The following is a 12,334-nucleotide window of genomic DNA, read 5'->3' as shown; positions in this document are numbered from 1 at the left end:
AGCGTTTAAGAGTGACTGACTCTATAAACATTATTTAAAACACTGTGTCATTATCAACAATATTCCTTATTAAACTTTATGTGAAGCCAGGCATGGTGGCGCATGCCTTTAATCCCAGCACTCAGGAGGCAGAGGCAGGAGGATCACCATGAGTTCAAGGCCACCCTGAGACTACATAGTAAGTTCCAGGTCAGCTTGGGCTAGAGTGAGATTCTACCTCAGAAAAACAAAAACAACAACAACAACAAAAAACTTTATGTGAGGTGAACGTGGTGCCACAGACATACATAGTCACAGGTACTCAGGGGGCTGAAGTTGAAAACATCATTTGAATCCAGAAGTTCAAAGCCCATCCAGACACTACAGAAAGAACCTGGGCTCAAAAGAGAATAGTATGGGGGAGGAGGAAGAAAAACAGTTTATTTTTCTGATAACTTCATAAACACCATTAAGAAACACAAATTTAGAGGGAGGGAATTACCATGGGATATTTTCATATTTTTTTATAATCATGGAAAATGCTAATAAAAATTAAATTTAAAAAAAAGAAACACGAATTTAGAACACATTACTAAATCAAAGACTTAAGTGTGGGCAAGGTACTGCGCACTGGGCATATTGTGTGTAAGGAGGATTTCCAGTGAGCGCTGAGGCTCAGGAGGAGGAGCGCACTTTACTTGGGCGGGGAGGGCGTACTCACGTGGTACTTCTGACCCGGGGTCTCGCTTTCCGAACCCCGCCGCGTCCGCCGTAGCTGCTGCTCTTGCCGAGTCAGCCAGGCCGCAGCATCCTTCACCTTGCTCTGTAATTCACACACATGCACATACGTGTGAGCACGCGCACATACGTGTGAGCACGCACACACACTTACATTATCTCCCAAACAGATCTGGTAACTTTTAACAATATAAAATTAACCACTTAAAATAACGGTGAAATACCATCAGACTAAAGAGGTGGCGGTTCAGTGATTGAAGGAGCTTGCTTGCAATGCCCATCATCCCAGGTTCAATTCCCCAGCACCCACATGCACAGAACGGCAAGCACACATGTTGGAGTTGGTCTGCAGTGTCAAGAGGTCCTTTCGCAGCCATGTGCTCATGTCCTCTCTCTCACTCTCTCGCTTACACACACATACAAATAAATAAAAATGTTTAAAAAGAAATCATGTCATCCTTTCACACCAATGACTCACTGTGCCAAAGAGCAATTGTGCTTGTTTATATGCCACCTTGAACTTCAAACACAGTGACACTAGAATCTGAATATAACGTGCTTTTAAAAAGAAAGGCAAGCCAGGCATGGTGGCGCACGCCTTTAATTCGAGAACTCGGGAGGCAGAGGTTGGAGAATTGCCCTGAGTTCGAGGCCACCCTGACACTCCATAGTGAATTCCAGGTCAGCCTGGGCTAGAGTGAGACCCTACCTCAAAAAACCAAAAAAAACAAAAAAGCAAGCAGCCCCCACTGTTTTATATTTTTGCCTACCCATTTTCATTGTTCTTCAATTTTGAGGAACATTATTCCAAATCATTTTATAGCAGGCATTTTATAAAAGCACTTGCTAGTAAATGAAAATAGCAAGTAATTTAGAACATGTTCACTCCTCCCCAAAAGCATTAGCATCAAAAATATTTTCAAGCTGGGTGTGGTGACTCACGCCTTTAATCCCAGTACTCAGGAGGTAGAGGAAGGAGGATCCCTGAGTTCAAGGCCACCCTGAGACTACAATGAATTACAGGTCGGCCTGGGCTACAGTGAAACTGTACCTCAAAAAAACCAAATATGCTGTCAGATACAGGCAGGACCCCGGGTTAAAACAAGCCTACTCTGTCTGATATATATATACATATATATATTCCCCAAGGGGCTGGAGAGATTGCCTAGTGGTTAAGGCACTTGCCTGTGAAGCCTAAGAACCCAGGTTCAATTCCTGCAGGACCCACGTAAGCCAGATACACAAGGTGACACATGCATCTGGAGTTCGTTTGCAGTGGCTAGAAGCCCTGGTGTACCCATTCTCTCTCTCTCTCTCTTTCATCTGCTTCTTTCTCTCTTTATCTCTCTCTCTCTCAAACAACTAAGTAAATAATTTTACAATGTTAAAAAAAATCTTCAAGTTAGACATGGAGGTGCAGGCCTGTGATCCCAGTACTTGAGAGAGGATGGTCCACAAGTTTGGGGTCAACCTGATGTACATAACAAAGCTAAGCCAACCCGGGCTACATAGCAAGAATTTGTCTTTAAAAAAAAATCCCAAATCCTTTAAAGATCCTCCTAAAAGAACACTACTAAAGATCTTGGCTATACTATTATATGGAAGCGTGGTGGTTGAATGAGAGATATCGCCCATAAAATCGTGTATTTTGTCCCCAGCTGGTGGCAGTTTGGGAGGTGGGGCCTTGCTGGAGAAGGTGTGTTATTGGGGGTGTTATAGCCAGATCCTCCTTGCCAGAACTTGGCTCATTCTCCTGCTGCTGTTTCCACCTCTGTGACAGAGGTGATGCCCAGCCTCTGCTCATGCCATGCTTTCCCCTGCCCTCATGAAGCTCCCCTTGAGACAGTAAGCCAACATTAACCTTTCCTCCTGTCAGCTGCTTTTGGTCGGGTGCTTTGTGCCAGCATGGAGAAGGTGACTGCAACAAGAAATGAGTGACAATTCTTTTTCTCTTAGATTCTTGTGTCAGAGGCAAGCTTGCTTATATTTGGAAGCAGACTGTGCTGTTGAAGGGTAAAGCTGGAAGGTGCATCATATTTCTATGCCTTAACCTTTGGGAAATTTATTTTTCTAGTAAGCAAGGGTGTTTCTAATATTTTTGTACCCAATTTCATGGACAGTTGAATTTTTATTTTTTACTTTTTTTTAAAGAGACAGTGTTCTTTTTTAAATATTTATTTATTTATTTATTTGAGAGTGACAGACAGAAAGAGGCAGAGAGCAAGAGAGAGAATGGGCATGCCAGGGCTTCCAGCCACTGCAAACGAACTCCAGACGCGTGCACCCCCTTATGCATCTGGCTAACGTGGGTCCTGAGGAATCAAGCCTCAAACCGGGGTCCTTAGGCTTCACAGGCAAGAGCTTAACTGCTAAGCCATCTCTCCAGCCCAAATTTTTATTTTGACTTTTTAAGTCTAGCACCTTACACCACTCAGCCATTCTAACATCTCTTAATTTAATTTTTATATGAACATTAACTTGAGGATCAAAAGTTCCTCAGCAGGTCATGAGTAAGTAAGAGGTGTCATAACCTTAGCCTCAGCTTGGGAGTCGCTTCCACAATCAGCAATTTATTGCTTCAAACTCAAACATAACAGCTGGACCAACAGCCCAGCTCATCATCAAACAGAATGTACAAAAAGATATCTCAGAAAGTAGTTTAGATAAATGTTTAAACCATACTGACTTTACGAAATCTGCAATACTCCATTCATCTTCATGGAAGCAGACTAGTTTCTCTATCCACATTGTGTGTACTTTATAAGTGAGGGGCAAAAAATTAGTAATCAAATGTCAACTGGATAGGAATTCATGAGTATCTCAACAGGTAAGGATCAACAGTACAGCACAATGCTTCCATCTGGATGAATTAAACAATTCCATTTACCTGAAGCTACCAGCCAAAGGAGCTCGAGTCTGCCAGTGTGAGGCAGAGTGAAAACGTGCTAAATCAGAGGACAGCAACAGTTGCATAGTGTACCCACACGAAAAACCAGCAAACTGCGTGCTTTCAACAGTTGAATTTTTTTAAATGTATTTATTTATTTGAGGGAGGGAAAGAGGCAGAGAGAAAGAGAGAGAGAGAGAGTTTAGAAAGAATGGGCATGCCAGGGCTTCCAGCTACTGCAAACAAACTCCAGACGCATGCGCCCCTTGTGCAACTGGCTTACATGGGTACTAGGGAATCGAACCTGGGTCCTTTAGCTTTGCAGTCAAGCACCTCAACCACTAAGCAATCCTTCCAGCCCCTGAACAGTTGAATTTTATGGTATATGAATTGCATTTCTTTTTATAATATTTTTATTTATTTATTTGGAAGCAGAGAAAAAGAGAAAGAGAGAGAGAGAATGGGCACCCCAGGGCTTCTTGACACTACAAATGAACTCCAGATGCATGTGCCACTGTACATCCAGCTTTATGTGGGTACCAGGGACTCAAACCTAGGCTGGCAGGCTGGGCAAGCAAGTGCCCTTAGCCTCTGAGCCATCTCTCCAGCCCCAAGTAAAAGTCATAACAGATAATAACTAATAAATTATCAAATCTCTAAAATTGTTTAAAAGCCAGCTTAACTTAGTTGGTCTTAAACAATACCTGCTATAGTTTGGCTCTTAAATGTCACTAAGACCAATATAAGACAGGCTTAAACACCTAAACCCAGCTCTGTGAGGCAGTGGCAGAAACCAAGAGGTGGAGCCCAATAGGGCGTATTGGGTCACTGGAGGTAGACCATCAAAGAAGTGTGCAGAAGCTAGGATCCTTCTCTCTCTCATGTCTGCTTCCCAGCCATGGGGTGAACAGGCTGCTCCCCCGACATGCTGCCCACCATGATGTGCTGCCTCACCATAGGCCATGCACTAAAACCTCTGCAATTGGCCAGGCGTGGGGGCACACACTTTTAACCTTAGTACCCAAGAGGCTGAGGTAGGAAGATTGCCATGAGTTCAAGGACAGCCTGGGCTATAAATAAATAAAATCACTGAAATTGTGAGCTAAAACGCATCTGTTCTCTGTATAATTTGCTTATTACATGTTATTACCATCACACAAAACTAACACAGGGGGCTGGAGAGATGGCTTAGCGGTTAAGCGCTCGCCTGTGAAGCCTATGGACCCCGGTTCGAGGCTCGGTTCCCCAGGTCCCACGTTAGCCAGATGCACAAGGGGGCGCACGCGTCTGGAGTTCGTTTGCAGTGGCTAGAAGCCCTGGTGCGCCCATTCTCTCTCTCTCCCTCTATCTGTCTTTCTCTCTGTGTCTGTTGCTCTCAAATAAATAAAAAATGTACAAAAAATATTAAAAAAAAAAATTAACACAGAACCTATCTAAAAGTTGTTTTAGAGCCGGGCGTGGTGTCACACACCTTTAATCCCAGCACTCGGGAGGCAGAGGTAGGAGGATTGCCATGAGTTCGAGGCCACCCTGAGACTACATAGTGAATTCCAGGTCAGCCTGAGCTAGACTGAGACCCTGCCTCAAAAAACAACAACAAAAACAACATCAAAAGCAAAAGCAAAGGGCTGGAGAGATAGCTTAGCGGTTAAGCGCTTGCCTGTGAAGCCTAAGGACCCCAGTTCGAGGCTCGGTTCCCCAGGTCCCACGTTAGCCAGATGCACAAGGGGGCGCTCGCGTCTGGAGTTCGTTTGCAGAGGCTGGAAGCCCTGGCGCGCCCATTCTCTCTCTCTCCCTCTATCTGTCTTTCTCTCTGTGTCTGTCGCTCTCAAATAAATAAATAAAAATTTTAAAAAAAACTTAAAAAAAAAACAAAACAAAAAGTTGTTTTAGATAATTAATAAAACTTGATAAACTAATGCTTTTACCTTAACAAAATTAGACAAAATGAATTATAGTGAAAAAGAACACTGATTACCTGGGATTCACAGCAGAATAAGAAGAAGCAGGAAAGAACATTATATATAACAAAACTTTGACATCATAATGTCATGATTTATTTCTTCATATGGTTTACATACTACAAAGTTCCAAGAACCATTAGTCATCTACAAGGAAAATGACCTGAATTTGTATGTGTGAGGACATACCTGAGCCACATCGCCAGGTCCAGGCATATCCTTTGAATACTGCAGGAACTGTGCGACATAGGTCATGATGGACTTTTCATCAGGGTTCACGACATCTACATCTGGAAGACATGGCACACTGTCCATCAGCTATAAACTCCTACAACTGACATTCAAGAAGGAACTCTGCCATCGCCACTGGGTTCACAGGCTCTCGAAATTAACCAAAGTAGTGGGCCCGCCGCGCAAGCTCCGCTCACTCACCCTGGTTCAGACACTGTGGAGGCTGTAAAGGCTTAAAGAAAGATCTGGGTGGGATCCTGGCCTTGGTACATGCACAACCTCCGTGTTCTGATAATAAGGTGTCTTTGTGGGGGCATGTGAGGACACAAGTCAGAGAGGTAAGTAGAAAAACTCCAAGTGTTCCTCTTTCTGAAGACAGGGCACAGCAATCTCTGCAGGCTGCAGGAGCACACAGCAACTGGAGTCGATTCCTGGCACTGGTCTAGACAATGGAGCAGGAAGTCATTCCCAGAAGCACATATTGCACAGAAATTTGTTCAAGACGTTCAGAGTTTGTCTATTTACTCGTGGGTTGGTATTTGTGTTGCATTAAAAGAATCTGTGGTGAAGTAATGTGGAAAATGCAGAATTGCACAAAGTTTAAAATATTTTGAATTCTTTAAGTGCAGACTTTCTCCAGGCATATAACAAATTACGTTGATCATAAAGTCACAAAGGAGATGCAATATGTTACAGACAAAATAATTGAAGGATGTGTCTTTGTATGGTGCCAAAACAACTAATATAAGTTGTTGAAAACCCTCCATTTATTAATGCACATAAACTCTATGCAATAAATATTTATAGAGAGCTCACAAATGTGAGGAAGAGGCAAGCACTATAAAATACACGCTGGGAGGGCTGCAGAGATGGCTTGGTGGTTAAGCGCTTGCCTGCGAAGCCTAAGGACCCCAGTTCAAGGTTCAATTCCCCAGGACCCACGTTAGCCAGATACACAAGTGGGCGCATGCATCTGGAGTTCATTTGCAGTGGCTAGAGGCCCTGGTGTGCCCATTTTCATCCTCCCTCTCTCCCTCTCTCTCTCTGCCTCTTTCTCTGTCTGTTGCTCTCAAATAAATAAAAATTTTTTTTAAAAAAAGAATATATGCTGGGAACCTGCTGCTTCATCTCCTTATGCAATGACCATGTAGACACTAGAGGTCCAAAGACATTATTTGACTCTAACAGAGTGCTCAGTGATGAGAAAAATAAACAATTTAACACATTACATTCATTATATTCACTGGGCTCAAAGAGTACAATAAGTCAGCTAATGTCCAAAGTGAATTTAATCTCTATACAAATAATATCACTCAGGACAGCAAGCATATAAAATCTACCAATCAGGGCTGGAGGGATGGCTTAGCCTTTAAGGCATTTGCCTGCAAAGCCAAAGGACCCAGGTGTGATTCCCCAGGACTTTCATTAGCCAGATGCACAAGGGGGAACACGCATCTGGAGTTCATTTGCACTGGCTGGAGACCCTGGCATGCCCATTCTTTCCCTCTCCTTCTCCCTCTTTCAAATAAATAAATAAAATAAAAATAACTTTTTTTAAAAAAAGTCTACCAATCAAAAGCTGGGAGGTCAATATATTTTTAAGAGTTGATTCATTCTAGCTTCAGTGGGAAAAGGAGGAAATATCAAGAGATGCCCAAAACAGCTATACTGGCTTGACCGTATAGTTCTCTTCAAAACTTCTGTTATCTGAAGCCACACATGATGATTAATTAAACATAATTATGTCAAAAGACAGATCCCTATATCAATATTACTAGTATTTCATTCATATAAGTAATCATGATGGATTTTAACTTTTAAGCTTTTAAGTTATTTATAAAGAATTATCGCCGGGTGTGGTGGCGCACGCCTTTCATCCCAGCACTCGGGAGGCAGAGGTGGGAGGATTGTGAGTTCGAGGCCACCCTGAGACTCCATAGTGAATTCCAGGTCAGCCTGGGCTACAGTGAGACCCTACCTCAAAAAAACAAAAAAAGAAAAGAAAAGAATTATGATAGTAGTTTTATTTTGTTATATTGTCTGTTTCATCAGCTGCCTAATTATTCGCAGATACTAAAACAGAAAACATGACCTACTCATGGGCTGAGACAGGAGGGCTGCCTAAGTCCAGGCTTTTGTATCAGACAGTCAAGGATTGCCTGGGTGGAGGGTGGATGAATTTTTTTACTAACCATGAATATTTGGAAGATCACAATATAAGATATATAAGATAACTACTAAGACAAGGAGAAGAAGGTACTGCAGAACAAGGCATTAGAAAATAGGAGCAAATACTATAAAAAGCAAAAAAGGGAAGAAATGGGAACAAAAAAAGGGGGGAAGCCAAAAAAAAGTAGAAAGGGGGAAGAAAGCTAAGTACTAGTAGCAAAGACGCAAAACGCATCCCTGGCATTCGTTTAGAAAGCCAGCAGGCTCCTCAGAGAGCTGGCAGATGTTAGGATTCTGAGACTGTGGCCAGGGACATACAGATGAGCCCGGGGGGAACAGAGGGTCGAGAAGTTCTAGAAGACAGATGGGTTAATTCCACGTGGACAGGCATGTGTCAAAGGAACACTAGCCCAGTGGAAAGCACTCTCAGTGCTTTGAGCTAAATCCAGTAGCACTAAAATAAAACTGCAGGCGCAAATTATTGAGAAGCACATACTAACATAAACAAATGAATGAGTGAATGAATGAATGAATGAATGAATGAGGAATAGGCAAATCTCTGGCCTGGAAGGATGTCAAGTGATCTCTAGATACCTTGTCATGAAGGAGGCCCAACATCAGGTATCTTCCTTAAAATCTCTCCACCTTATTTTTACTTATGTGTGTAGGGGGCAGAGAGGAAGGCAGGTGCACACATGCCATGGGGCATGCAATGTGGTGGTGGGGGGGACAACTTTCAGGTTGGTCCTTACCTGTCCACCTTTATTTGAGGCAGGGTTTCTCTGTTTTATTTTATTTTATTTATTTGCAAACAGAGAGAAAGGCTGGGCCAGGGAGTATAGGACTGCAAATAAATTCTAGACGCATGTGCAACTTGGGCATCTGGCTTTTACTTGGGTGCTGGAGAATCAAGTTCGAGTCTGGATGCTGGCCCTGCTCTCACTGGCTCACTCACCACGCGACTCTGAGAAACTCTCCCGTCTCTGCCGCCCGTCTCGCAACCAACATCAGCTTCGGCCGACTGGGATGACAGAAGCCTCTCTTGGCTTCCGGCTTACCATCTTATTTGTTGGGCCAGGATATCTCCCTGAACCTGGAGCTCACAGCTTCGGCTAGATTAGCTAGCCAGTGAGCCCCGTTTCCTGTCTCTGCCTTCCTAGTGCTGGGATTCTAAGCACACGTCACCATGCCAGCATTTTATATAGGCTTTGGGGATCTGAACTCACATTGTCATGTTGTATGACAAGCACTTTACTCACTGAACTGTCTGCTCATCACTGATCTCAAACTTTTGATCCTCCTGTCTCCACCTGGGGTGTATTTCAGGTGTCTTACATCAGGCCTTTCCACACATGGACAGGAAGGAGGTAAAATGTAATGGTATGCTACACTACCTCTTCTCCCAATTCTGTTCTCAGTGATTTGGCATTCACAGCCTGAAATCAGACACATTAGTAATATTTACACCACAAAAACCATGCAAATGACAGCTTGATTTGTTCTTTTGCTAAGTGCTAAAAGCTGGTGGAGCAACTGTTAATAACATAGATACATACTAAAATATGCCTCGCCTAGCACTGTTCAGTTGCAATCAGCATAAAAATGCTTCCAATATTTGATTCCACAAAGAAATCACTCATCTCAGAACGCATCAATATGCTGAAGTGACCATGGAGTGCTCAGAACCAAGTGAGACATGTCTATCACACCCTCCAACATTCATGGTACATTATATTCATTCACCATCTGTAACTGTAGCCCATAGATGAATACAAGAGCTTGCTCAATTTCAGCAAGAATGTTCTTGATCTATGTGAATTTTTTTTTTTTTTTTTTTTTTTTTTTGAGGTAGGATCTTGCTCTAGCCCAGGCTGACCTGGAATTCATTATGGAGGCTCAGGGCAGCCACAAGCTCATGGTGATCCTCCCCGCTCTGCCTCCCATGTGCTGGGATTAAAGACGTGCACCACCATGCCCAGCCTTCATCTATGTGAATTTTATAATAAATTTTATCACACACTTTGTTATGAATTATATGCTACACATGCCTTATAGGAGGGCAGGAGGATCAAATTCAAGATAAACACGTTGATATGTGTTTTACACTGTTTTAAGAGCTCATCTCTCAACATTTATAATCTAGACTCCTGTTTATTTTTTATTTTATTTATTTTTGTTGTTGTTGTTCATTTGTTTTCAATGTAGGGTATCGCTCTAACTCAGGCTGACCTGGAATTTATTATGTAGTCTCAGGCGGGCCTCAAACTCACAGTGATCTTCCTGCCTCTGCCTCCCAAGTGCTGAGACTAAAGGCATGTGCCACACACCTGGCTCTTCTATATTCCTGTTTAGACAATTTTAACTAGAATTTACTGCTTGATCTGTTAGCTTAATATATATTTTTTGGGGGGTTTTTTTGATTATTTTATTTTTTTACTAATTTCACATACCTCCTTTTTTTGTTTGTTTTGAGGGGGCAGGATCTCACTATAGCCCGGGCTGACCTGAAGCTTGCTCTGTAGTCAGCCCTCAGCTGGCCTCAAATTCATAGCCATCCTCCCACCTCAGCCTCCTCAGCGCTAGGACTATGAACATGCGCCACCACACATGAGTTAATTTTTGTATTTTTTAAAAATTTATTAGAAAGAGAGGCAAAGACAGAATAGATCCACCAGGGCCTTTGGCCACTGCAAATGAACTCCAGATACATGCACCATCTTGTACATCTGGCTTACGTGGGTCCTGGGGAATCAAACCTAGGTTCTTAGGCTTTTCAAGCAAGCGCCTTAACTGCTAAGCCATCTCTCCAGCCCATATTTACATTGTGAATAAATAAAATGTGAAACAACACTATCCAAAGTAAGGTGTTTTTTCAGAAATAAATTATTTTAATCTTTATTTATTTGAGAGAGAGAAATAGGCAGGGACAGAGAAAGAGAGAACGGGCGCACCAGGGCCTCCAGCCACCACAAATGAACTCCAGATGCATGCGTGCCCTTGTGCAGCTGGCTTATGCGGGTCCTGGGGAGTTGAACCTGGGTCCTTTGGCTTTTGCAGGCAAGAGCTTTAACCACTAAAGCCATTTCTCCAGCCCAGATTATTTTAATCTTAATCCTACATGGCTAAAACGAATTAGAGTTCAGTGATGATCTCGGCAAATATACTGAGTGCAGCAGTAAATGTTTCCACTTGGTTAACACGCAGCACGGGGACTTGAGCAAGAACACGTGGCCCTGTGGCTAACTCTGTAAGGTGAGAAGGGAAGCAACAGCTCTGAGTCTCCTGGGCCTTCAACTTTCACTAGGGAGAAAGCACAGCACTAGAGAGTTAGAGAAACAACCAGAATTCAAGGCTCTGAGGATGGAGGGCAGGAAGAACAAAATCAAAACCACAACACAGAATGCACGCAAAGAAAGCCAAGGCAAAGGCTCCGGTTACTCCCAGTGAAAGCATAGCTTGCACTCGGCTGAGGCTTTGCTCCCTCCCTTACTGAAGTGAGCCGTGAACCCCTAAGTTCAGGCTAAACCCTCTGGAGCTAACCCACGCTGCTACGTCTGTTTATAAAGACATGCTATTTTTCACATCGATTTCATCATGCTGGATGCTAACATAAGAATGGTCTTCAGCAGGGTGTGGTGGCGCACGCCTTTAATTCCAGCACTTGGGAGGTAGGGGAAGGAGGATCACGAGTTCGAGGCCATCCTGAGGCTACATAGTGAATTCCAGGTCAGCCTGAGCTTGAAAAAACAAAAAGAAGAATGGTCTTCAAAGGAAAGCAGACTCTGTACCTTCCGGTTCCAGCAGTCTGGGGATTTTCAGTTCCCGCTCCGCGATCCGGAAGGCCTCCTTCAGGTTGTCTTTGTTGGACCTGTGCTTCACACTCTTCATGTCGATGAGGTCTGGTCGCAAGGCGTGAATGACAGCCAAAAACGCCATGCCATTTCTCCAGCTTGACTTAAAATCTGTCACGTTGACTGACTCGTACCTATCACAAAAGAACACACTATTTCAGACAACACATTCAAACACTTCTGCTATATTCAAGTGAGCACCTTTAACCACTGAGCTTGTCCCTGGATACTTCTATTATATTCAATGGTCACTAGAACAAAATCCTGAGAATCACATGACATAAGTCATTCTAGGAAAGAAAAAAAAAGTCATTCTAATCTTTTTGTCAAAGTAAAGTATAAAGAGAAGCTTGAGGATGCTGGGAATACCACAGAACACTACTCGTCAAGACGTGGTCCCTGGGCCAGCTGCAGCACCCCTCCTGAGCAGTAGGCGTCTGCAGTGTGGATTTCCAGGGCCCCCTCCCTACCACCAAGGTGTGGCTGCTAGACCTTAGAGAGGATGGAGTTGGGCTCTG

At 43.3% G+C, this 12,334-nt stretch overlaps 1 protein-coding gene across 6 annotated transcripts in view; it reads right to left on the bottom strand.

Moving 5' to 3' along the window:
* Positions 1-12,334, bottom strand: part of Syne2 (spectrin repeat containing nuclear envelope protein 2) — a 392,771-nt gene that overhangs the window by 275,422 nt on the left and 105,015 nt on the right. For all 6 annotated transcript variants that reach the window (XM_045155524.1, XM_045155526.1, XM_045155527.1 and 3 more), the window contains exons 8-10: positions 11,754-11,950; positions 5,755-5,855; positions 701-802 (exon numbers count right to left, since the gene is read on the bottom strand). In XM_045155524.1, coding sequence (XP_045011459.1) covers positions 701-802; positions 5,755-5,855; positions 11,754-11,950 — 400 coding nt within the window. The remainder of the gene's footprint in view (positions 1-700; positions 803-5,754; positions 5,856-11,753; positions 11,951-12,334) is intronic.

The sequence above is a fragment of the Jaculus jaculus genome, chromosome 7, assembly GCF_020740685.1.
Source record: "Jaculus jaculus isolate mJacJac1 chromosome 7, mJacJac1.mat.Y.cur, whole genome shotgun sequence".
NCBI lineage: Eukaryota > Metazoa > Chordata > Mammalia > Rodentia > Dipodidae > Jaculus > Jaculus jaculus.
Note: the sequence above shows the minus strand (reverse complement) of the source record. Positions and strands in the feature narration are given on the sequence as shown.